This window comes from Saccostrea cucullata, unplaced genomic scaffold (assembly GCF_032062105.1).
Source record: "Saccostrea cucullata isolate Sc308-1 unplaced genomic scaffold, CSIRO_AGI_Scuc_v1 ctg10, whole genome shotgun sequence".
In the NCBI taxonomy this organism is placed as follows: domain Eukaryota; kingdom Metazoa; phylum Mollusca; class Bivalvia; order Ostreida; family Ostreidae; genus Saccostrea; species Saccostrea cuccullata.
The window spans coordinates 497251-522162 of record NW_026938566.1 but is presented as its reverse complement, the minus strand read 5'-3'; the positions used below and the strand labels follow the sequence as shown (position 1 = coordinate 522162).

General features: G+C 34.7%; 3 protein-coding genes across 3 annotated transcripts; 2 read left to right on the top strand and 1 right to left on the bottom strand.

Annotated features, from left to right (window-relative positions):
- The first annotated feature begins 455 nt into the window (after positions 1–455).
- LOC134250636 (N-acetylated-alpha-linked acidic dipeptidase 2-like) lies at positions 456–10451 on the top strand. Its single transcript, XM_062732989.1, has 17 exons — positions 456–966; positions 3485–3785; positions 4069–4194; positions 4623–4806; positions 5044–5143; positions 5779–5868; positions 5968–6053; positions 6279–6398; positions 6798–6883; positions 7452–7515; positions 7791–7959; positions 8077–8167; positions 8260–8349; positions 8497–8662; positions 9118–9199; positions 9537–9629; positions 9842–10451. Exons 1-17 carry the CDS (start codon positions 713–715, stop codon positions 10047–10049), a joined length of 2310 nt encoding a protein of 769 aa, XP_062588973.1. The 5' UTR covers positions 456–712; the 3' UTR covers positions 10050–10451.
- A 537-nt stretch (positions 10452–10988) lies between these two features.
- On the top strand, positions 10989–17609 carry LOC134250658 (uncharacterized). Its single transcript, XM_062733008.1, has 3 exons — positions 10989–11687; positions 11988–12165; positions 16775–17609. Exons 1-3 carry the CDS (start codon positions 11277–11279, stop codon positions 17464–17466), a joined length of 1281 nt encoding a protein of 426 aa, XP_062588992.1. The 5' UTR covers positions 10989–11276; the 3' UTR covers positions 17467–17609.
- Positions 17610–17792: 183 nt separating this feature from the next.
- Positions 17793–20580, bottom strand: LOC134250659 (uncharacterized). The gene is made up of 4 exons (XM_062733009.1): positions 20239–20580; positions 18583–19463; positions 18115–18192; positions 17793–17903 (listed from the first exon to the last, which is right to left on the bottom strand). The coding sequence occupies exons 1-4, from the start codon at positions 20262–20264 to the stop codon at positions 17866–17868; spliced, it is 1023 nt and encodes a 340-aa protein (XP_062588993.1). The 5' UTR covers positions 20265–20580; the 3' UTR covers positions 17793–17865.
- Positions 20581–24912: the final 4332 nt, after the last annotated feature.

Below are 24912 nucleotides of genomic sequence, written 5' to 3'. Positions count from 1 at the left end.
TATACAAAGCATGTCTTATTAAACATGTTAAATGTAACTATGTTTAAAAATGCAAAAAAAATCACCTTTTGATGTGCAATTTCATTTGCATGTAATAAATTATCTTTTTTGAGATTTAAACACAAAATCGCTGCCTTGAAAAATAGGTTTTATAAATTTCTTTTCAAATTAATTTGAAATAGAAAAGAGTCTACCTCCTATAAAATCCTGGCTTGTATACCCCCCCCCCCTCCCAATTCATTTCTTTTTATTAAACAATCACTAAAAATGCTATAGTTTTAAGTTCACATCTTCTTTTACGTTCATTCTAACTTTTTAATGCATAGAATATACGCATCTTCATGCATTTTAATGAATGATTGAAAATGCTGATAAGTATAAATGTATGCATAAGAATGGGTTAAATGGGACGCGAGGCCCTGTAGCCTATTTAGAGTACCAGTCAAACACGATGCGCAATATCTATACAATTTAAAAGTGTTTACACAGGCCCTCATACCCGAGATGGCTTAGAGCCCCTTGACAAGGTATACCGTCTGATGTAAGGTACACATTTATTTTGCTCTAAAACAAATGTAAGTGAAGTTCAAGATAGTTTTTGAATAATCACGGGCATTCAAGCATACTGTGTATCTGCAGTACAACTTTACATCGTCGGTAATGGCAAACACGCATTATTAGTAAAAATCATTCAACTGAATTCCAAAATAAAATGGAATTTCGCTCCACGGAAGATATGTTCGAAAATAAGAGAGCTAGTGCCAAACGTTCGTATATACTGTTTCTGATTGTGACAATGGCCGTTGGAATTGGTATTGGAATACTTATCGGGAGATTTGCAATTTGTGACGAAAAGACAGAAACAAATAATTCCGGACAGCCTTCATTTAGCAAGGAAGCCGGTCCAAGTGTTAGTTCAGAAATAATAAATGGAATTGATGCAGGAAAAATCCGCCAATATCTGCAGTAAGTTTTGAAATTTTTGTTATTTCTTAAATATTTCTGAAATGCAAATTTTGGCATTTGCATGTTTTTGTGTGCAATCAAATTTGTAAACAAAAGAATTAACCGCAAGATTCACATAATTTATGGGATCGTCCTTATATTTTTCATTGATGACAATTTTCTTATTTGCGTCTTTAAACTGACGTGCATGCTTACAATTTTTTGCAAGACTTAGTCTTGTTTACAATAACATTATTGCAATGTCTCCTATTCTGCAAAATCAGTTCTTAACAAACAATATTTGCGCTGTTAAAATTGTTTACCAGTAGAGGAAGAAATCTGATATTCAACCCATTAAAAACGTTGACAACTTGTCTGTGTCAATAAATACCAAGCATAAAGGCAGATATTAAAAATATAGAAGAAATTTTACAGTTTCTGGGGATAAATTTACAATCATGCATTGACAAATTTTACAAGGCAAGGCACAGACAGTTTTTGAGTGACACAATGTATTTCTTGGTGACTTCCCCAGGACAATTATGTCATATACGAAGTTTGAAAACAGGATCTTTCAATGTAAACTAACTTTCCCAACCATGAGCACCTAAAAACTAATATTTTTGCAGACAAAGTGCTTATTGTAATCATTGCATTTTGACAAATTGAATTTGTGTTCAAGTCATCCCCTAACTCAAACAAAGAATTTTCATTTTATGTTCTTGCATAGATATTAATTATATCGCTTGCAGTCAAATTAATGCAACTTAGGATTCTGATTAAAGAGAGAGAATATCTTCATTGCAGACTGGTTTTCAGTATTTGACATTGCAAAACAAATATTTTTCCTTGCCCCAACTCATAGGCTTTCACATTATTTGAATTTTACTTTAAAAAAAACTATAAATTATTCATTTTCTTTCAAGGGTACGACGCAATAGGACGATTTTCTCCTTAGTTTGGACTTTCAGTAAGGCGTGGCATTCTCGGTGCTACGTCATGGCGAATACTAGTAGATTCTCATTGGTTAAGAAATTAATAACATCGGAACTTAAAATTGTTGTTGGCAACGATGAGACGACTTATGCCCCACCTCTGTGCAATGAGAGAACTTTTAATTGGCTATTTACTACACCAGTTGACATTTGGCCGCATTTCTATCATATGTATATTTCAACAGTGAAGGGAAGCTGTGTAAATTTCAGAAGCTAATTAGGTAACGTCGAGAATGCCACGCCTTACTCAAAGTCCAAACTAAGCGTGTAATGGTCCTAATCTGAATATAATTTAACATCTAACTGCTGTTTTTCAATATTTGACTTTGCAAAAAAAAAAAAAAAAAAAAAAAAAATTCCTTGCCCCAGCTTTCACATTATTTGAATTTTACTTTTAAACTATAAATTATTCATTTTCTTTCAAGGGTACGACGCAATAATCTGAATATAATTTAACATCTAACTGCTCAGTGTTCTTGACCTTTCAGAAAATGACCAATCTTCAGCAAGAATCAGAATCACAAAGTACAAGCATCTATCTTTTGGCCATATACATAGATGTACACGAATTTGAAATAATTTCCAAAAGCTCATCCCCTATGACCTTTAACCTATATTTTTGCCCTTTGAATCAAATCAAGACACATTTACTAAACAATATTTTTTTTCACGAATAATTGCCTGCAATAAAGAAAATATCATACGACTGTTCAAAATATTAATATGTTGTTGCTTATATATAACAAATGATTCTTTTGATAAGGTAACGTTTCTAATGACCTGTTGAAATCCTGTCTGGGCTAGACAACAAGAAATTATCTTTGCTCCCTTGATAAAAATATATTTAATCTTTGTCTGTTGCTATCATTACATATAATAGGATGGTTCTTGTCAAGATTATGCAGAAAGACTTACTAGAGTAGGGCTTGGTTAATGATAGCTGCAAAGTGCAGCGTTATCGTTTTATATTACAGTCTTTGACTATAACTGTTATGCTCAAACACTAATATAAAACCATTACGCTACAGAATAAAGAGTTTGTTTTTCTAAACAAAAGTTTCCTTTTTTATAAAAATAAATTCTTGTGCTTATTCTCAACTTTGGGTCCATCTCTATTACAATTAATTACATTTTAAATCTGTAAAAAAGTCTTAACATTTCATGTGTTAAAAAAATCGACGTTGTAGCATTTAGCGAGGTGCTGAACCTGTCGAGATTGGGCTAGGATGTTTTTTAACGTCACATTGTTGGCTGGATTTGCCGATAGTATATCTTTATGGCAAACAAGGAAGCCAGCGCAAGATATGTCCAAATAGTGTAATAAAACTTTTTTGGCTGAATTTTCGGGCAAAATGCGTTTTGTTGACCACGCCTCGAACCAAACTATTTGCCTCCGACCTACTGGCCTTAGGTAAACAGTTTGGTTCGTGGGTCCCTCAAAACGCATTTTGCACTTGAATCCAGTAGAAGTAAAATATTTTATACGATGTCTATTTGTTGTACGAATGAAAGACATTATTTTTAACTCGTGGTTCTTCCAACAGAGGTTTGTCCGAGCTCCCACATCTCGCTGGAACTAATGCCGATTATAAACAAGCTAAAGAGCTCCATGACTTCTGGAAGTCGGAAGGATTGGACGAAGCTTTCATCGCTCCGTACGATGTTCTGTTGTCCTATCCCAATACCACAGACCCGGATGTAATGAACAGGATTTTTGTCTACAATGAGAATGACGCCGTGGAATGGCAGTCGAATCTCTACGAACCGATTCTTCATCCCAGCGAAAACAAGTCAAACGTGGTCCCGCCTTTTAACGCTTACTCTGCACCCGGGAATGTAACATCCGTAAGTAAAAGATAATGTTTACTGGGTACTATCAAAGGTGGTTCCACAATTCCTTTTTTCCATTATATAGCAAAAACGTGAATGTAAGTTGGATTTTCGCAAATACATGTAGTACATTTTAGAAATCTAATTGGTATCCTCTGTTGGCAACAACACGGTTTTCCCAATATACGTACTTCCAGAACATCCTTGCTTAAATGTTTGACACCCATCCAAATAGTTGTATTCTCATTTAAACCGTAATAAAAAGGAAATTTAGTTGGAACAATTATCTGTCTTTTAGTCGGAGTTGATCTATGTTAACTATGGTCGTGTAGAAGATTTCCAGTGGTTGGTAACAAACAAATCTGTTAACTTCACGGGGAAGATGGTCATCGCCAGATACGGAAAAATCTACAGGGGAGACAAGGTGAGCCGCTTCCATCACAATTACTTATAACCCTTTCTAAATGGCTTCATTTAAGGACATACGCAACGTATTTTGAACTTTTTTGTCTTTTTCCGTGGAGTTGAAGAGTTCCAATACTTGTGAATACATTTCTATATATGGTGTTGTACACTTCTTTTAAAACAAGTTTTGATAAAAGGAACATCTAGAATATATATTTAGTAATTTTTATATATTTTTTCTTTGAATCATCCAAGAATTATCATTAATTGATATCTTTCCAAAACCCCTGGTAATACATATTGATTTTTGTCTATAAACATCTCATGACACTACAATCTTAAATGAAGAATATCGCGAAAACAATATGAGTAGGTAAGGTACGTTGCATATGTCCTTAAGTGAAAACTTTTGCCATAGATTTGCAATAAGACGCTGTTATTTCCTAGGTTCGTCTAGCCTCGCGGTACGGCGCCTCAGGTATCATTTTGTACTCCGATCCCTTAGACTACACGGATGGTCCTAACTCCAAAGTTTACCCTGACGGTTGGTGGCTTCCAGACACGGGTACCCAGAGGGGAACCACTTTCATGGGTAAAGGGGACCCTTTAACCCCGGGCTACCCAGCGACAGGTTTGTCAATATCATTCACCATATCCAATTTTTTTTTAAATCTGATTAAAATCAGATCCTTTGATCCGCTCACAGGTGTAGTAGCGATCTATGTGAGCGGATCTGATTTCAAAAAGGTCAAAATTGTTACTTTTTTAAAATTCTGAAGTACGATTTTCAACAATTGTTCATAACTTTTTTAAATTTCCAGAACTTGTTTGAGCTTGACTTTGTAGCAGTTTGCAACCTTTTTTGTAGACACAGCCTACCGTGTTGATGAAGAGAAACTGATAGGCGATATTCTCCCGAACATCCCCGTTCATCCTATAGGATATGGTGTGGCAGAGAAGCTGCTTAGGTGTTCAATTCACACTACCACTTATAGAACACAAAATATATGTTTGTTTTTTTAAATAAAAGAATACACTGCTGGAACACACAACCGTTTAAATATTCGTCTACAAACCGTAAAGAAAAATTAATATATCAATTAATTTCAAACCCTATGCCCAGTATTTTTTAAATCATTAAGGTCATAGGATACTCAAAATCTAGAGAAAGTGGAAGTTTACAAAGATACAAAGAAAGCATGGGGGTATTGATGCTCTTTTTTGTCGTGACAAATTTTTCAATTCTGCATTGAAAATATTAAATGATATCCCAGAAAATCATAAGTACGAATCACCTCCTACCCATTATACGAGGTTAAAGATTTGAGATTCTTTGATGTTTTCTTTGTTCATCAAGATTTTTGATAAAGCATTACAGTCCCAGCACTGTATGTCATCCTCACATGAAAAATATACTTTGTATGGGCCAGTTCTTATAATCTTTTAAAAATTGTGAGATTTCGTCACATTACGAACTATATCAAGCTCGGGTTATAAAATAAGTACCCAGGCTAGGACTCTGGTGTTCTGTAGTTGATTAGATGCATCAGTCTTTCATCAAACAATAATTCCCAAACAATCCAGCTTTGATTTCTTTCCACAGTTACATGGGAGGAGAGGAGGTTCCGGAATCTTGGATAGGAGGCATTAATACAACGTATAGAATTGGGGGACCTTTGAAAAATTCAGGATGGTATGTAATATTGGTTAGCGTGATTATTGTTACAATTTAATTAAGTCACGAAAATTTCTATAATCTCGCAACATTTAACACCAACGAAATTTTTTCCAGGAAAATCAGAATACGAATATCGACTCGGAACATGCGTAAAACAACTTACAATGTGATTGGTCTTATAAGAGGAGAAATTGAACCAGGTTTGTCTTCGATTGAACGTAACAGAATATTCTCCAAAAACATTGAATGAATGAATGAATGACATCAACATTCTTTCTTGTGTACACTGTTTCCTCTTGGAATCCAGATTTGATAACCCAGTTAACTTCCTTTGGAAGTTCTTGAATTACATAAATGTTAAATGAAGCAAACAAACATGTATTTTAAAAATATTGAACGTTTTTTTTCACTTTTCATTTTTTCAGACAGATATGTTTTGCTTGGCAACCATCGTGACGCCTGGGTGTTCGGGGCAATTGATCCTTCTAGTGGTACAGCGGTAATGAAAGAGGTCTCCCGAGTTATGGGAAACCTGGTTCGTGCAAGTAAGAAAAGCATTTTTTTCTTCAGCTAAACTACACTTGTATATAAGATCAACCAATTAAGGCTTCCATGAGACTGGCCAACTATATATATATGTTAACATTATGAAACATTGAATTCTTTCCCCACCCCCCCAATAAAAAAATTGTAATAAGTTCGGAAAGTATTTCGAAGTGGCTTATGAAATACTAGTATGGGTTTCCGTGTATGTCTGTGTACAGCTAGTATATGTAAATTTCTCATAAAATGTGAATTGGTTTTCTAAGGGTTTGAAAAGATTTTTTATGTACAAGAATTTAACTTTATTAAACAGTCTGCAAATAAGTCTGGACCCAGTTTCCTTAAATGTTTTGTAACTGTCTTGCATCCTTCAAGATATGTTGTTTTTAATGATTTTGTAGAGAAATGGCGCCCACGGCGGACGATCATTTTCTGTAGCTGGGGAGCAGAGGAATATGGATTGATAGGATCTACCGAATGGATTGAGGTAAAATCTGATCGAAAAGGAAATAATAGACGTATTCTCTGTTGTGTAACAGCATATTGGGAAATAAAATGAGAGTTCCTTTTAAATTATATTTGGGGTCATGCGAGATAATTTTTTGAAAAATAGTTTTAAGGTAGTATGGGAAACCTCCAAGCTACTGGTATTACATTCTTCCATTTAATGTGATTTTTAGGTCAAAAAGATACTTTTTCCTACACGGGTATTTCAACGGTGTTGGTCAAACAAAGTTGTGAAAAGTCATAAGATGAAATAAGATTTCTTTTGCCACTTTATATAAAATATCTAAAATAAAAATACTAGTATTGAATTTTTAGAGTAATTCAATATATGTATATAACTTCAAATTCAAATTCCACCATTTTGATATTCGTTATATTTTTTGTGCGTGTGTGTAACTAGTGTTGCTTGCAGCTACGAATGAATTGATATGATATGAATAACATCTAAAACCAATCATAGGTCCTAAAAATTGGATGGTTACTGTACGACACAGAAAAGGAAACTTTAAACAGAGGGTTATTCTGCAGTTTTTCTTTTGTTCTTATAGCAATATATAAAGAATTTGGCAGAGCGAGCGGTGGCGTACCTTAATGTAGATATAGCCGTGACAGGTGAGCAAAAATTCTTAATTTTAGCTAAATATATATTTAACCAAAATTTATATTGAAGAATATACACTAGTACCTCTTATATGTGAAAGAGTTGAACTTTTACTCAGTAAAATAAAAATTATGTTAATAATAAAATAAAAATTATTATGTATGTATATCTATAGAGCAGAGACAAGCGCGCGCTAGCTCTTTATCCACTTGATGTGTTTTTGAAAATACTTCATGAATCTCTATACATGTAAATTGATGAACATTTAATTAATACTTATTTGCAGGAAATTATACCGTAGCTAGTGGGGCTACCCCGCTGGTACATCATGCTTTGATTGAAGCCGCTAAGTCCGTGCCGAATCCAGATGCTGCGCGCGCAGCTCAAGGACTGAAAACTGTGTATGACAACTGGAAAGCCAGTACCCCAAGTGAAAAAGACAACACGAAACCAAAGTACTACATGACCTTATTTTTATCTTGCGAAACGACTTTGAGAAATTAATTGTCTTTACAGTTCATTGTATTTTAAGAAGTTTTTTTTTTATATAGAATAAATATTTAAATTGACAGGATTTTCCCCCTTGGTTCCGGAAGTGATTTTGCATCCTTCATACAACAAATTGGTTTACCCAGTGTTGATTTATCCTACACCTTTGACAAAGTATGTAGCAAACGCTTTCCTAGTCAATCCAAATCCAACACAAAAACAGTTAAACTATTTTTTACAGAATCAATTGTTATAAATGTTTGCAGGAAAAATACAAGATTGCATCCTATCCTTTATATCACTCCAAATACGAAACATTTTACGCAGTGGACGAAATATTGGACCCTGGATTTCAGGTCTGTTGGCATGCAATATTTTTAAAAAGTCGGACTGACAATTATTAATAAAAACAAACAAACGCAGTATGCAGGATTTGAATTGCTCTACGACTTTATTTGTGTTTTGCTAAATACTGAGTATTAAACGTTAAATTTGATTTCTAGTTTCACAAAGCAGTGGGACAGGTTTGGGCCGAATTCGCCAGGAATCTTGCAGATTCTTTGATTATTCCATTTGATGTTCGAGATTATGCACGTACTTTGAACGATCATGTTAACCAACTTAATACGTCTGAAACTGGAACTATTCTTCGAACCAAAATGAGTTTAGGTAACAAATCACGTGATGCTTTTAATAATATGGGGTTCTGTTTCTAAAGAAATGTATTGTTGTGGTAATTTTACTGGATATTTGTATAATGAGGAAAAGTTTTATGCAGATTGTATTAATACATAATTTATACTCGTGTTGTTTGGTAAAAGTTCCCTAGAAACCTTGCTTTATACATTTAGAATACCCTTGATATCGGGGAAATCCATAGCCAATCTGGGGGATGGGGTTGTCACTATATTGTAAACTCCCCATTTTCAAAGCGAGGCTTCTCCCTTAAATTACTTACTTTCTTACGTTCTTTTCCAACTTGCCATGCTATATAGTTAGTCGGGGGAGACATTATGGCAAGACGGTTCTGCTTGTTGTTTAGTATAGGGATTAATTTGATTATACTGTAGTTTAGTTTGCCTAGTGACAGGTTTAGGCCAATGAATTATTTTAATTAATTGCAGATAAACTTTTTGAAGCTGCTGCTAATTTCTCGAATGAAGTTAGTTCATTTTACAGTATGCAACAGAAAGTGGATAAAGCAAAGTAAGATTTTTCGCATAAATAACAACATTAATCGTATCTAATAGTTAAAAAACCTACATAATCTGTATAGATTTTGTACAAAATGTAAATATTATTTTCATTGAAAAATTCATCAATGTATATTAAAGTAGCTGTAATAATCATATACATGCATGTACAGTATAAACTTCTGTATTTTGCATATATAAACTAGTAGATGAATAATTTATGATAAATAGTCACAGATAATATTAAGATGACTTGTTGAAGTCAGCTCTTTGTGAATGACTGAATTTAAGAAAATAAGTAATGAGTTTTCTATTTCTGAGAAAAAATAAATATCATGTTATAATTGTAGACCTTATGCGATACGACAGATCAATGACCAACTGTTACAATTAGACCGAGCGTTCACAGACCCAGCAGGTCTGCCTAATAGGCCGCAGGCCAGGTACACTAAAAAATATATACATATATAATTCTTATACATGCACGTGATGGAACATAACTCTTTTTTACTTATTGAGGTAGGCTAGAAATAAAAGAGGAATCAAGATTTTTTTTTTTTGAAAAATCGTATATCTTTTTTTAAAGACATATTTTACGTTATTGTGTATTTGTAACATATATTTGTCTTAATTTTGTGTACATTAAATTTTGTAGACACATTTTATTTGCTGAGAGTAGTGTAAATGCCTACGCTGGAAGCAGTTTCCCGGGTTTATCAGACACAACTTTTGAAATAATCGGAAGTGAAAATGAAAGTGAACGATGGGAAATAGTGAAAAAACATTATGCAGCCATAATATTTGCCATACAGTCTGCTACTTCATCATTACGTGATGTAACAAGATTCATGCCATCAATGTAATCATATTAGTAGACTTCATATTTCATATCAAATGTATATCATATGCTTATCGTATCGTATGCTTAATTTTCAAAACTTACAGAGCATTCCAGTCTCCAGATAGCATTTGAGATTCCTTAAAATTGCATATGTATTTCTGAGTGAATGAATGCTGTTTTTCCATATTGATGACTTGTTTATGTTGCTAGTATATATACGATTTTTTTTTAGATATTTTTGTAAAATAAAATATGAAAAATATTATCTCACTTTGACATATCCTTGATGTCTGAAGTAAAAGTTTTCGCAATAACAAAGTTCAACTGTATTTAATTTTCAGCACAGGGAACCAGCCATTTTATATAAAGCAACATTGCATTTGTATTGATGAACAAAAATCACTAATTAAAAACGTTTCAATTATTGTTTTCTTTTCTAGTGGAATGTCAGTGTTCCCCCTTTTTACCACCAACATTTTTTTAAATTAAAAAATATAAATACAATGTGGTTGGTGCTTTTTTTTTTTTTTAGATTTTAACTTAATGAGTATTTCATGGATTTAGAACCCTTTATTCAACAGAGTATAGGGGGGTCCAAATATATAAGAAGCCGAAGGCAATCCAAAATAAATTTTATGTTTTACGTCATATATTTTTAAATCTTTGTGGGTGAAACTAACAAAATGATGTTACCAAAAATTGAAACAGAAAATCAGTTAAATTTCATCAGAAACAGTTGATGAACATGTACATAATATAATTATTTAAATTATGAAATAAAGACGTTACTCGTTTATTATAAGGAACTATCAGTACCGTAGCCGAATTCAGTGCTACAATTTTATCTTTCTAAATTTATTTATTTTTTTCTTTAACTCCAACAAATATTTATTTCAAGAACATTTTTGTTAGAAATATGCATTAATATATTTTAAATGATATATATTTTTTTAAATTAATGTAACGTTGCATGTTTCGATTTTTTATTTATTGCATTCTAAGATACATTTACCTTTTAATGCCAGTGAACTTGTTAGCTGTAAGTAATGCAGAGTTAATTATACATTATCCTGATAATATGACTTTTTCTTTTATGTTCTGCTTGAGAAAATTACATTTATCGACGTCTTACTTCATTTTGGCAAGAAACAACATACTCATGCAATTACATTAAAAAGTTAATCAAAAATGTACTAAAAAGAAGTAATTATCTATTGAGCTTTTTTTTATTTGGCACGAATAGGAACATATGCCATATTTTTCATTACTGGAAGCTTGTAGGTTGGCTAATGTAGTAGAAATTATATTGCCGTCAATGTTAAACATGTCCAGTAATAGGTCGAGAAAACAACCCACATACACTGTGAAAAATACTAGACGATATAAAACAATGACGAATAGGCCTCCAAACAAAGTGAAAATATTTTCTGCAAGGTCGCATGAGGCCCAGTCTAACATTCTGAAGAAAACTGTGTCGCTTCTTACGATGGAAAAAGATTTGAATCTTGACGAATACACTGATGCTCGCATGTTGTTTAATGCTATACGTAAAGGACAGATTCGATTGGTAAAATTCATCCTGGTCGCGGCACCAAAAGAAGTAGTCAATGCTTTGGATCTGAAGGGCAAGACGCCATTGATGATTTCATGTTTTTTGAAGGTAAGACCGATATTACATTACGCTTTATAATTTATGTAGGTTCATTGAAGAAATGAAAAGTTCAGCTTCCTTATTTTTAAATTGTTTAATTTACATGTACATGTACCATTTTATTGTACCCCGATTCAGGCCAATCATCATATGCACTTCATAAAAGAACCGATAATAACACACAGGCACTTGTTTCGGAAATAAATTTTAACCCATAGTATAATAATAACACATCACATTAAATTCTTTCATAACAGATGAAACGGAAAATATATACTTCATGAAGATTTTCTTTTAAAATCTTTACAGGAAGAGATGTCTCGTGACGTGATAGTTGAGCTGCTACTCCAACATGGCGCCGAGGTGAATACTGTTTCAGAATCGGGAAGAACTGCTTTAAGCTATGCTTGTGAGTACCGCTGCAATGACATCGTGGATATCCTCGTGAAACACGCCTCGGTCGACCCAGATATTCCCGATAATGAAGGTAATGCATGTATTAAATATCTAACACAATATATGTACATCATTCTATAGAGTTATACCGTATGAATCCTTTTTATCGACAAACGCACCGGCGCGACGTCACGTCTTTGAAGCACTATTGTGACGTAAATACGTCGCGCCGGTGCGTTTGTCGATAAAAAGGATTCATACGATAAAGCAAAACAAAAATTTATTTACGTAATACATATGTTAAAAAATAGGCACGCCTGTAACTGTCCGAAAAGAAATATTGTACAATGTCGTCAATTTATAGATTTACTGGTTATTTTTCCCAAATAGAGTATTAACTAATTCAATTTTTGATAGTTCATGAATGGCCTTATTCATGAGAAGTAAAAAAATGTTCATGAACAAATCCATGTACGTGTTTACCTCAGTATGCTCTGAAGAAAATCGTGTCATTGGCATTTCCGGCTGAGCTCCAGACTCTACAGATAAGTGGTCTCCTGCATTTATTTCAATGTGTTTTTTTTTTCATTTTTGGGGGGGGGGGTTACATATTACATATATTCCAGATTGTTTCTCCGTTAGTCAGAAAGGCTCGAGTAAGTAATCGAATCAAGTTAATTGATATACTAGCATAGTTGCAATAGCATTTTGTCAATACATAGTAGGAAAAAAACATGAATGCAGCAGCTAGGAAATTGTCTGTAGCAATGTCATAAAGGAGGAAGTGGCGAAAGCCATACGGACGTCTGTATCTTCTAATCAACACCGTCACCTTTGGCGCAGCACTCTGAGGTTTGAAAACTGACGTAATAAAATGTGAAGATAATCAACAGTTGTCATTTTCAAAACTAATTTGAGGTCTTGTATTCATTGCCTAAATTTATTGAAATAAATTAAAACTAAACACGGTGACTCTGGGTTATGCATGCTAACTTCAAGTCGAAAATTAAGAGCGATGATCTAAAGTCGGACTACATGTACAGTAGTCTTATTTTCTGATTTGAAGTTTCCTAATTATGTATAAGGCAAATACAGTAGTTCCAGACATTTTGAGCTTTTAATCTTGCATAATATTGTTTAAATAAATGGTTTGATTACCACCTCCCCCCCCCCCCCACACACACACACACACATTCAACACACCTTTTTTTTTTTGGATGTGCTTATGTTCGTTTTATATTAGCGGGGTACTACGGAAAGCGAAGCTTTTCAAGGATTAATTCCGATTTTTTTTTTTTTTTCGTTATTCTCTCACCTGATTTTTTTGTTTAATTAATTTTTTTTTTGTTTCGATTGTGCTTGTTCACTTTCGTTTTTATGTATTAATGTACTATTAATTCCTTTTTCTTTATTTTGATCATAGACACTTTGAAAATACAATGGTACATGCACCACCACCACCACCCTCCTTTCCTAAAAAAAAAAAAAAAAAAAAAAAAAAAACATCGCTCCTATATTTGACCAATTTATTAAGTGCGGATCATTGCTTTGTAATCCACATCATCAGTCAAGTGGTGATGAATTAATTTGTTTTTCAAACAATATCTCAATGATTCATTTTCTTTCTCATACACTGTAGATGATTTTGCAGAGGATCACGAGAATTTCATCTTTGTAAGCTGTGCAACCCCTTTGTTAATGTCGCCATAGACCTATCTCAATTTACACTGCGATTGTGAAATCAATGATTATTTACACTTGTGCATGTCGTGACCTCTTAATAATATCCTCTGATGAATCCTTTTTTTATCTCTGTAAAATAACGTACCTTTATAAAGCCCTTTCCCACAAATGAAGATGCTTTCTATATGTGTCTGTTTACTGCATATGATTTTTTTCAATCAGGTATGAGAGAAATTTTGAAATTTCTATTTTAAGAATTACCGACCCTGTCACAACCTAACTTTAAGAATAAAAAGTTGATTTAAAAAAAATTCGTTTTGTAAATAATATCCCATAATCATCATTAATTCGTGCACGCGACTTTAATTTTTTTTCTTTCTTTCTCTTTTTTTTTGGGGGGGGGGGGATCACTCGGAGCTCCTCGAATGGCTTATACATGTATCTGTTTGAATGGAGTGAAGCAGAGTCAGCCGAGGATTGTCGATTGTACACATCATGCATAATAAAATAATGCTGTCAGAGAATAATTATTCCGATGGCAAAGTGTATACGTATATTTGATTGTTTGGATTTTCAGGGGATGAGGCCCATGCATTTTACACCATTTATTGTTCTCATTGATATAGCTGAATATGAATTAAACCGATTATTCACATGTACATGTATGTAACTGTGTATCAACTGTTTAGATTGTACAGTTAGAATGTCATCTGGTACCAGTGATTTGGTCAATAAAATATTGCATGAAGCAACGTACTAACACGTAATTGGGTGGCACAAAAGAAAAGCTTATACATACTTTAATTATATATTAACGATTTTTGTATACTCTAAAAGTATGAATTTAACGTCTGACTTTTAATGTTGTCCGACTGATTGTTTTGCATCAAGTCTAGAAATATACATTACTTGGGTATTTTTTATTGGTTTTGTTAGTGCTGAACAAATTCAATTTCTTAATATTTTTAACATGAGAATAAAATACAATAGTTTCTCTTAACAAAATTGCACGACATACGATATTCACCTCTAGCAAAATTTAACCAATCGCAAGCACCGAAGTAACGTGTAAAACTTTGATCCAAGCACAACGTGCCGGGATCATTTTTGAAGGAACCCCCCCCCCCCTCCCCGTTTCCCCATTGTTCAAAAACTTTATACAGATATATAATTAAGTCATAATTATTGATACAATACCGGTATATTTTATTTAATTTTAGTATGAAATGTGTGTACCGGTATATTTTATTTAATTTTAGCATCTTAAATCACTGTCATATAGGCAAGTTGCATCGTTAGAAGGGGGATAAAACAAACACGTTTAATCTTATTTGAATTTGGGGATATTCCACATTTCAATATAATTTTCAATTGAAATAAAATAAAAGGACATCGTTTTGAAAGAAGTATGAAATAATTGATAAGTTAAAAATATAACAATGCCTGAAAGTTGCATACCACCCATCCCCTAAAAAACATTTGTTTAGGGAGGTAAAGCTATGTCATTTTCATAAAAAATACATGTAGGTACTGGCTAAGGGTTTTTTCTTTCTTTTTTTTCTTTTTTTTTCTTTTTTGTGGAGGTGGGTTTGCTGATTATAGCGAAAGGGAAATAACAATACTTTGACTGGAATTTATCCTTAAAGACCTTACCACATGAACATGATTATTCAATTTACTCCCTTGCAAGCAATTGTAATTGCTCAGTCATTTCTGTGAATATACTGTTAAATTTCTCTCTTGGAAAATATTCGTGTTGTTACGAATGCCTTGCGAGATAACTTCAAAGTAGGAACTTGTGTGGTTTTGTATGGTCAGAGGTCTATCCCCTTGTAAAGGATCCTTTCAAATATCAATTTTTCAGAGATTAAAGCATGCTTATGTTCATGTTGTGAGATGGTGTCGTTAAATATATTCTTTGAAATGTACAACTTAGATGTAGCCTACTTTATTATTTCTATATTGGCCTACATATAGATAATATAATGGGTTTTTTTTTATCAGCCTTATCGCTATTTTACAATGAATACGATCAAATAAATGCTAAAATTTGAGGAAATAGATATTGAAGAAACTTAATATATGTAGAAAAAATAATTTCTAACTAATACAAAAGAGTTATTTAGTAATGATAACGTTCCAAATATCAATAACGTTATGTGACGTTATTCAACGTTTTATAGCGTTATCTTGTTAAAATTGCATTGCTTTTATCTTGAGTTTTAATAAGAATTTAGAAGGTATATAATAAAAAATTTGGTAACAAAATATTCAGAAAAACTAGCTCTATCAGAATCATTAAAAAAACTATTTTCGCAAATTTTGTCACGAAGGTCCCTTTTCGCTTGACGCAATCCTATTTTCATCAAATAACAACTATTCCACTTCTTGTTTTGTCTCTCAAATTGTACACATCGCTAAATAACCACATACTAATTTCAAATCAATGAACGCAATATATTCCAAGTTCCAGTTGTTTGAATACTAAGCAATAATTAGTTTTTCTGTGACATTGTTTCCATTACACGATGACATCATTTTTGTTTGGAAACTGTTCCATTCGGATTGCCAATGTCTTAATGTCGCTTTTTTCTGTCCAAAAAAAAAAAAACATGAAAAATACTGTTTCTTGTCATTATCTATGCAATATGCGCTTCTAAGATATCAAAAAATTAATGACGACAAATGCTTTATTTGAGACGGATTTCATTTTTGTTAAGTTTCGGCTTGCTTTGCGAAGAACCCGAAAACTTCATTTCAGACAGACATTTTAATCCTTGGCCATGCGCACTATTTCCGACCTTCAAGAACAAAACCAACGAAACTAATCTGACTTGTAACAAAAATATTTGGCATACAAAAAAATATGTATCTTCCACAATAACGTCATTATTCAAAAATTTTATAAACATCCGTAGCTTTCAGCTTATTAATCTTTAACTATCACTGCTATTACTTGCTGTTTGATTTTAAATATGGAGAACTGTGTTAATTGGTGGTGCTTATAATTTTTGTAGGAAATACCCCGCTGATTTACTGTGCCAAAGTAGGAAATGACGTGGGGATTGATATACTAACACGTCACTTCCGGCGTCTCGGTTTAGAGGTAGACCATTGCAATAAAATGGGTTTCACTGCGATTCTGATGGCGGCAAAAGAATGCAACATAGCTTGTGTGAAAATCCTTGCTAACGAAGGACATGCATCTCTCCTCCATCGCGATAAAACAAAGAATTTCTCTGTTAATGATTGGCTTGCTTATCATGGATACACAAAATCTGAAATAATGCAGATTTTGCCTTCTGTAAGAAAAGCCAGACGAAAGTTTATAGATGCAATCAACATTGCGCGGATGCTGCCCAGTATCAAATGGAACAAAGAGAAGAAAACCTTGTTGGATCGAACACCCTCCATGGTGTCCACCATTACAGTGCCGCTTACAGTCACCGATTTTGATATTCCGCCGAGAAAAAAGAAACCGGTGACACGGCATAGATCACTGGATGGAACCACTCGAGAGCGGACCCTTATCAGAAGACTGCACTCTTTGCAGCTACCTAAAATTTACCGAGGAATGTATGACTCGCCGTATTACGACAGCGAGGAAGATGACGGTAAAAGACGTCATTATCGGCCTCACTTTGAGAAATGCCGCCAGCGGACCTTCGAGGAATATTTATCGTTAAATTCGTCTTCCGAAGAAGATTGATCGATGGAGACTTAGTCTAGTAGTCTGTAAACCCCATCGAAATAGCACAACAGAAACATCATGGTGTTGTCCATTCAAGTATTTTAGGTGCACTTACTATAATGAAATCAAACGAACAAGCGCAACTCCACAAAATATTCATGTATTTGAATATTGGGGTACATGTTTCCACATGCAATGGTACTCAGGAACATCGAACTCGAAGTTGCAGAACAGAGAAAGAGGTTTCCTCCAAGACAGAAAGTTTGTATTCTCACAATCCAATGTATCTTATCATTGTGGTCTCCTTATGAAAATATTGTTTAATTTTTATATAATAAATAATCTTTCAGAAAAATTTATTTTTCATTGAACATAATGCTAATAATATCGCATGTATTTTTGGCACTAGTTATCTCGTCAAAGGGCAGTACTTGTTGGAAGGTCAACTGATGGCCCTGAAACAAAGGGGAAAAAAAAGAAATTCAAACATTTCCAGATACCCAGTAATATGCATTGTTTTTGAATTTAAAAAACCACCCTTTAAATTGCAAAGTATGTCTTTATTCAAAAATATTTGGTTCGTTACTCTGTGAGGAATATAACGGAGCGATAACCAGTTGGCTTAATTGTGAAGACAGCGAACTACATGACTGATAGTTTTGGTACCTGCTGCAGGTGTGTAGATGACCTCATCTCGTATAAACTGACTCGTACTGGTCACTGTGTCGTCATCAGCACTCAGATCTGAAGGAAGAAGAAAAATTTATCAGTGCCAGTATCATCAACATACCAAATACATATTGGTACAATATAAACAACATACCAGCAACATATCAGTAACAATAACAACAACATACCCCAAAACATTGGTAACAATATCAACAACATGTCAGTACATATGATATGTCGATTTCACAAACATAGAAACATTTATCAACATTCCAAAAACATATCAGTAACAGTGTCATCGACATACCAAAAAGATATGTTTTAGATATCAGTACTTATCATCAACATACCACGTTTAGCATGAATTGGTTTCTTATTAGTTTAAGCAAGTTTCTTACTTTGCTTGCAACGACATTAATCCCATGTAAAAAAAATTCCACATGACTAAATATATTAAATAATTACCTTCTTCGTTGATGGCTCGTAATAACACTTTAAACCAGTCAGTTTCGACATTACGGGCATCAATACAGACGATGTCGTCCAGTGCAATGGGCAATCCACAGTCTGATATGATGATTGGGATAGTCTTTAAATGTTTGAATTTCTTTTCGTAATACCGTTTCCACTCATTCAGCAAAAAGTTTTTGGATAGGACGAGAACCACTTTCACAGATTTCTTAATGGCAGTGTCGATAGACTCATTGATGGAGGTTCCGGGTTTGAAGTCCCGAGCGGGGTAACAGCAAATAATATTATTATGTGGGCTTTCTAGTCGCTCTACAATATTAGTCACCCACTTTGTATCCGATGGAGTATGGGCGAAATAGGCATGGAACTTCTTACGCGGGGGAAGCCGAGGGGCATTTCCCCGGACCTGTTCATAAAACATATTCCACCAAGTTTCTTTTGCGGTCGTTGCATTTACGTACCTGTAGTATTTCAGGAATGGCGGAATATCACAAGGTTCAATTAACACAGGAATAAAAACTAATTCATCTAGTTTTCCAAGTGAAATAATCTCCATTTCTAATTGTGACCATTCGTTCTTTATATAAGCAGACGATAAAACAGTAACAATTCTCAAACATTTAGTCAGTATTTGTTTGATATTGTAAGACAGGGACCTTCCAGCGTCTAGGTCCCGCGGGAACACACAGCATTTGAATCCACGACTTTCCAGCTCTCTCGTCACCGCCTTCACCCAATTATAATCCGGATTTTCGCCATGAAAACTAAAAAATGCATGGTATTCCTTCCCCGCCGGCAGAGGCGGGGCTTCGCTTGGGGTGTTACACCTGGGCATCGCCATGGCGCGCTGACGTTCTAAACTTTCCATGGTGACCCTGTAATGAAAATTGAATCTTTTATATGCCTGTGGACATTTGAAATCAAAAGAGGAGACGAGTTTACGTTTTCGTATAGAAGTCATTTTTGCTTAAATGACAAACTCGAACATGTCTTATCGTAAAACATACTTAGATAAGTACAAAAGATTCCCGTGAAGAGTATCTCTGCATCTTTTAAATGGCGGATGGAACGTTACGAGAAGGCTGGAATGCCCGAAACTTTAACTTTAACCCGAAACATACGAGACTTGGTAAAGCATGGGAAGTAATTTATAATAGCTGTAAAGGTTTTAGTTCAGCATTGAATAGATTTTACACACCGGTAATGCAATCCTCGATTATAAATCATATCAATGGTTGCATAGAAATCTAGATCAATATCTTTAAATGCAATATGTCTAAAACATTTTTGGGTCGTGAAGTCCTTTTTTGAGCTCTTTAATTGAAAATACTTGTCAATGTGCATTTAGTTTAGCTTTTGAAAATGAGAATCTTTCGGAATGGACAACAAAGAACAGAATTTTAGCACAGAAAGCCATCTCTTTTTCAGACATAAATGCTGTTTGCTCAAGTTTGAATCTCACCAGTTTAATGCGCACGGTTGTACGGATGGGTCTGTGCATCTCAAGGAGCTAAATATTCAAATTAAAATCTCTGCATTTTTTTTCAGTTAAATGTACCTTTGGAGACATCGTTCTTTGCAATAAGTGTGTATTAAAAAATATATCTTCATCAAATATTACTTTTAACGTGATCAGAAAGAAGAACTTACGGAGTGTGGCTGTAGTTAATATCCATTCCTCTGGACGACCATTCTCGTCTGCAGCTTTGTAAAACATAAACAAAAACCGTTCACCTCGGGGCATCGGATTGAATTTTAATTGGGTGATTAAAGATTTTAATGACATATTTTTTTGCATGAACCAACGAACGCAAAATAAGTTCTTGTCATTTAAATACTGGTAATATGATTAGTGTGGAAGAACAATGCTTGGAGAACTAGATTTGAGGGCAAACATCGGGGTAGCTGCCAATGTCAGAATTATATACAGACGACTGAATTTTGATTTACACTGGTGTTGTGCCAGATAGGTGATATATACCTTTAATTTCTGTTTAATGCTTCAATAATTAAACCTTGCACTAACGATTTCTCCTGGATACTGCATAAAATGAAATTATCTGAAATTAAAGGAAGACTAATTCGTTACGCAATGCGATGGCGAAATGTTTCTTTCTCTTTAAACATCACTATATTAACATTCTGTTGTGTATTCTTTTAGAAATTTGACCTCTCTTTTATAGTTACATTAAATAGATGGATTGATTATCTGGTTCTTTAAATACTACCTACAATGAACGAATAAATGATTATCAAGATGATAAATCACAGAGGTCTAATCAACCATTAAAATCAAATCCCTAAGATAGGTCGAAAGTCTGACAGCATGCAGAAGTTCTTGTTTGTTGCAGAAATGAAGGATCGGACTTTCAGAGCTAATAAATTATTTGTTAATTAATATAACGCTTATACCCCATAATATGCATACACTCTTAATTCAAGAAAACGGTCAATTTAACGGATAATAGCAATAATTATTACCGAAAACAGTTTGGGTGTATTTGCTCAGTGCTAGAAAACATTTGAGTTATCAGCTGGATTCCCTAACTCGGAATATCCTCAGGATCGTAGGTCAGCAGAAGGGGATCAGTCTAGCTTCTACCCCCGACAATCAGGCTTCCATGCAGCTACTGTCCATTCATCGTAACTATAACCCTCTAGTGATCTCTCGGTTGCTAATGCATTGGGCAGACTACTGTTTTCCTTGTCTTTTCATTTATTCCTATCGCCGCAAACACATTCCAACATAAGCTTTGTGCTCTCTCGGTTGCTACTGCAATGGCACAAACTGTTTTTTTTTCCTTGCCCTTTCATCCATTCCTAGTGCTGCAAACACATTCCAACATGACTTGCTGGGAAACTACGTGCCCTACTTTGCTTGAGAAGTTCCAAGTCGGCAATTATGTTTTCCTACAGTTTGTGATATAATCATACTTTGCAACTTTGCGTTCATTGGTCTCTTGTCATTAATTCTCCCATGGCATCTTCAGTTCCATCATCATTTTTTTCATACTTTCAGAAAATAGTAAGATGTCTGGTCTTCTAGTGGTCTTGGTATTGGTGGAGAAATATATAAGTAATCTTCTTTTCGAGGTCGACTCACGCACTTTACTGCCTCCTTTATGTAGGCGAATGCTCTGAGGACCTGGAAATACTTCCAACTATCATCCCCTGGGTAAAGGCAATGTGAAGTCCAAAATATCTGACGTTTTCCAGGCCGTTTTCAAGATTTTGATATTTTACGTGCCAGGAAAATGTTAGATCGGCTGCCATTACGAGAATAGGGAATTTCATCGTCTAAAATCAGGGTTGATTTTCGATACTTGCAAAGCAAATTAAATGCCGAAATTACAATTTATCAACAGCACAATGCTAATAGTGCTCATCAATATCGATGAAAAGAAAAATTCCTCCTGCATTTCGATACAGGACTTACAAGACTTTTAAATGCACGAGATGAAAACAAATCTCGAGAAATAAAAAAATGTTTTCATAAGATTATATATTTTATTAATGAATCTAAAAAACGTTGTTTTTCAGTACTGTTTGTTTGTTTGTTTGATAGATTGATGTTTAACGTCCCTCTAGAGAATTTTTCACTCGCATCGATACGGCACCGATTTCCGGTGGGGGCTACAAATTTAGTCCTATACTCCGCACTTACGGCCATTGCAGTGAGGGATCTTTTTCGTCCAGCACTTAATGACACACGAGACCTCGATTTATACGGTCTCATTCGAAGGACCGGTCTCCACGACCCATAGTGGGATTCGAACCCGCGACGAAAGGACCAACTCCTTACTTCGCGACTCTGGAGCAGATGCTCTAACCACTGCACCACACGGGCTTCTTGGTACATGTAAGTACTAAATATATTGTGCTATTAATAAGTTTTGAGTTTGACATTCAATTCGGTTTGCAAGTATCGAAAATTAACGAGAATGCCGTCTCCGTTTGGAAGGGCGAATTCCTGGTTTTCGTAATGGCACCGGTTCTGGCGTTTTCCTGGCACGTAAATAACAAGAGGCCCATGGGCCACATCGCTCACCTGAGAAGCTTTGACCATTCCGTTCTTTACCAGATTTCCCCTTGTAATACATATTGTGACCGCACCCTACCCAAATGATCATAATTTGAAATCTACACTACCATAGGATGCTTTGATTCAACATTGTAAAACTTTGATTCCCCATTGTGGCCCCGCCCTACCCCAGGGGTCATGATTAGAACAATTTAGAATCTACACTACCCCAGGATGCTCCCACATAACTTTCAGCTTCTCTGGCCCTGTGGTTCTTGAGAAGAAGACTTTCAAAGATTTTTCATTTTTTATTACTATGTAAAACTTTGATTCTCCATTGTGACCCCGCCCAACCCCCGGGGGTCATGATTTGAATAATTTAGAATATACACTACCCCAGGATGTTTCCACATAGGTTTCAGCTTTTCTGGCCCAGTGGTTCTTGAAAAGAAGATTTTCAAAGATTTTTCCCATATATTTCTATGTAAAACTTTGATTCCCCATTGTGGCCCCGCCCACCCCCCGGGGGTCATGATTTAAACAATTTAGAATCTACACTACCCCAGGATGCTTTCACATAAGTTTCAGCTTTTCTGGCCCAGTGGTTCTTGAGAAGAAGATTTTTAAAGATTTTTCATATATATTTCTATGTAAAACTTTGATTCCCCATTGTGGCCCCGCCCACCCCCCGGGGGTCATGATTTTAACAATTTAGAATATACACTACCCCAGAATGTTTCCACATAGGTTTCAGCTTTTCTGGCCCAGTGGTTCTTGAAAAGAAGATTTTCAAAGATTTTTCCCATATATTTCTATGTAAAACTTTGATTCCCCATTGTGGCCCCGCCCTACCCCCGGGGGTCATGATTTAAATAATTTAAAATCTACACTACCTTAGGATGCTTTCACATAAGTTTCAGCTTTTCTGGCCCAGTGGTTCTTGAGAAGAAGATTTTTAAAGATTTTTCATATATATTTCTATGTAAAACTTTGATTCCCCATTGTGGCCCTGCCCTACCCCCGGGGGTTATGCTTTTAACAATTTAGAATCTACACTACCCCAGGATGCTTTCACATAACTTTCAGCTTTTCTGGCCCAGTGGTTCTTGAGAAGAAGATTTTTAAAAAATTCTCCTATATATTTCTATGTAAAACTTTGATTCCCCACTGTGGCCCCGCCCTATCCCCGGGGGTCATGATTTTAACAATTTAGAATATACACTACCCCAGGATGCTTCCATATAACTTTCAGCTTTTCTGGCCCAGTGGTTCTGGAGAAGAAGATTTTTTAATGACCCCACCCTATTTTTGTCGTTTCTTGATTATCTCCCCTTGTGAGGGGACTTGGCCCTTCATTTTAACAATTTAAATTTTCCTTCACCCAAGGATGCTTTGTACCAAGTTTGGTCAAAATTGGCCTAGTGGTTCTTGAGAAGAGGTCGAAAATGTGAAAAGTTTACAGACGGACAGACAGACAGACAGACAGACGGACGGACGACGGACAAAATGTGATCAGAAAAGCTCACTTGAGCCTTCGGCTCAGGTGAGCTAAAAAAAAGCATGAAAAAACTTGGAAAGCATCAGATATGTCGGACTTTCTGTCAAGATGACAATATTTGTTGAAGATTGGCTGGTGTAACGTGCGGATACGCTAACTGGACTGTCTTCAACAAGTCAAGAACTCCATTGAAAGTTTATAAATTTATTTAACAGGAAACAAAACAATACTGTTCAACATTTCACAAAATCTCTGGTGTTTCACAAACTCATAAAAAAACCTCTATAACTGGAGTCTTATCCAGTAATTAAATAATTCATGTGCAAGTCTAACTCTCTTAGACCTATTAAAATCCCAAGTTTAATCCTAAACTGGTAATGAACCAGTAATCATAAAAATCCACACCAGTAATATACTGGTAAATTAATATTATTCAATCTCTGAATAAAGTTTTCCCCACACCACTTAATACTATCAAATTATTTAACCCAAAAAAAACTAAATTAAACACACACCTTGATACAGTGGTGTAATCTGCTGTCTCTTATCTACTCTACTGTCTGCAACTCTCGTTCTTACTATATATACGTCATAAAATACTACGAAATGACGTAGAATACGATAACCAATAAGAAACGTCGCGCACCTGATCATCAACCAATCACAGGCGATACGCGATAACCTTATTCCCACGATAACAAAAAGTTGTACACACGTTTCATCATAAAATAGAAACAAGTAAAATATTATAGCTACTTTATAAACAAAATAACTTTCGTAATAATTAAAGAATATCGACATACAA

Bases quoted from the DNA above. Each gene is read 5' to 3' on its own strand.
- LOC134250658 (XM_062733008.1), top strand. From the start codon at position 11,277: ATGCCATATTTTTCATTACTGGAAGCTTGTAGGTTGGCTAATGTAGTA. The intron at 11,688-11,987 runs GTAAGACCGATA...AAATCTTTACAG, and splicing joins TGATTTCATGTTTTTTGAAG to GAAGAGATGTCTCGTGACGT. The intron at 12,166-16,774 runs GTAATGCATGTA...TAATTTTTGTAG, and splicing joins AGATATTCCCGATAATGAAG to GAAATACCCCGCTGATTTAC.
- LOC134250636 (XM_062732989.1), top strand. From the start codon at position 713: ATGGAATTTCGCTCCACGGAAGATATGTTCGAAAATAAGAGAGCTAGT. The intron at 4,195-4,622 runs GTGAGCCGCTTC...GTTATTTCCTAG, and splicing joins AAATCTACAGGGGAGACAAG to GTTCGTCTAGCCTCGCGGTA. The intron at 9,200-9,536 runs GTAAGATTTTTC...TTATAATTGTAG, and splicing joins CAGAAAGTGGATAAAGCAAA to ACCTTATGCGATACGACAGA.
- LOC134250659 (XM_062733009.1), bottom strand. From the start codon at position 20,264: ATGGATATTAACTACAGCCACACTCC. The intron at 19,464-20,238 runs GTAAGTTCTTCT...TTTTCATTACAG, and splicing joins ATTAACTACAGCCACACTCC to GGTCACCATGGAAAGTTTAG. The intron at 17,904-18,114 runs GTACCAAAACTA...CCTTTGTTTCAG, and splicing joins CATCTACACACCTGCAGCAG to GGCCATCAGTTGACCTTCCA.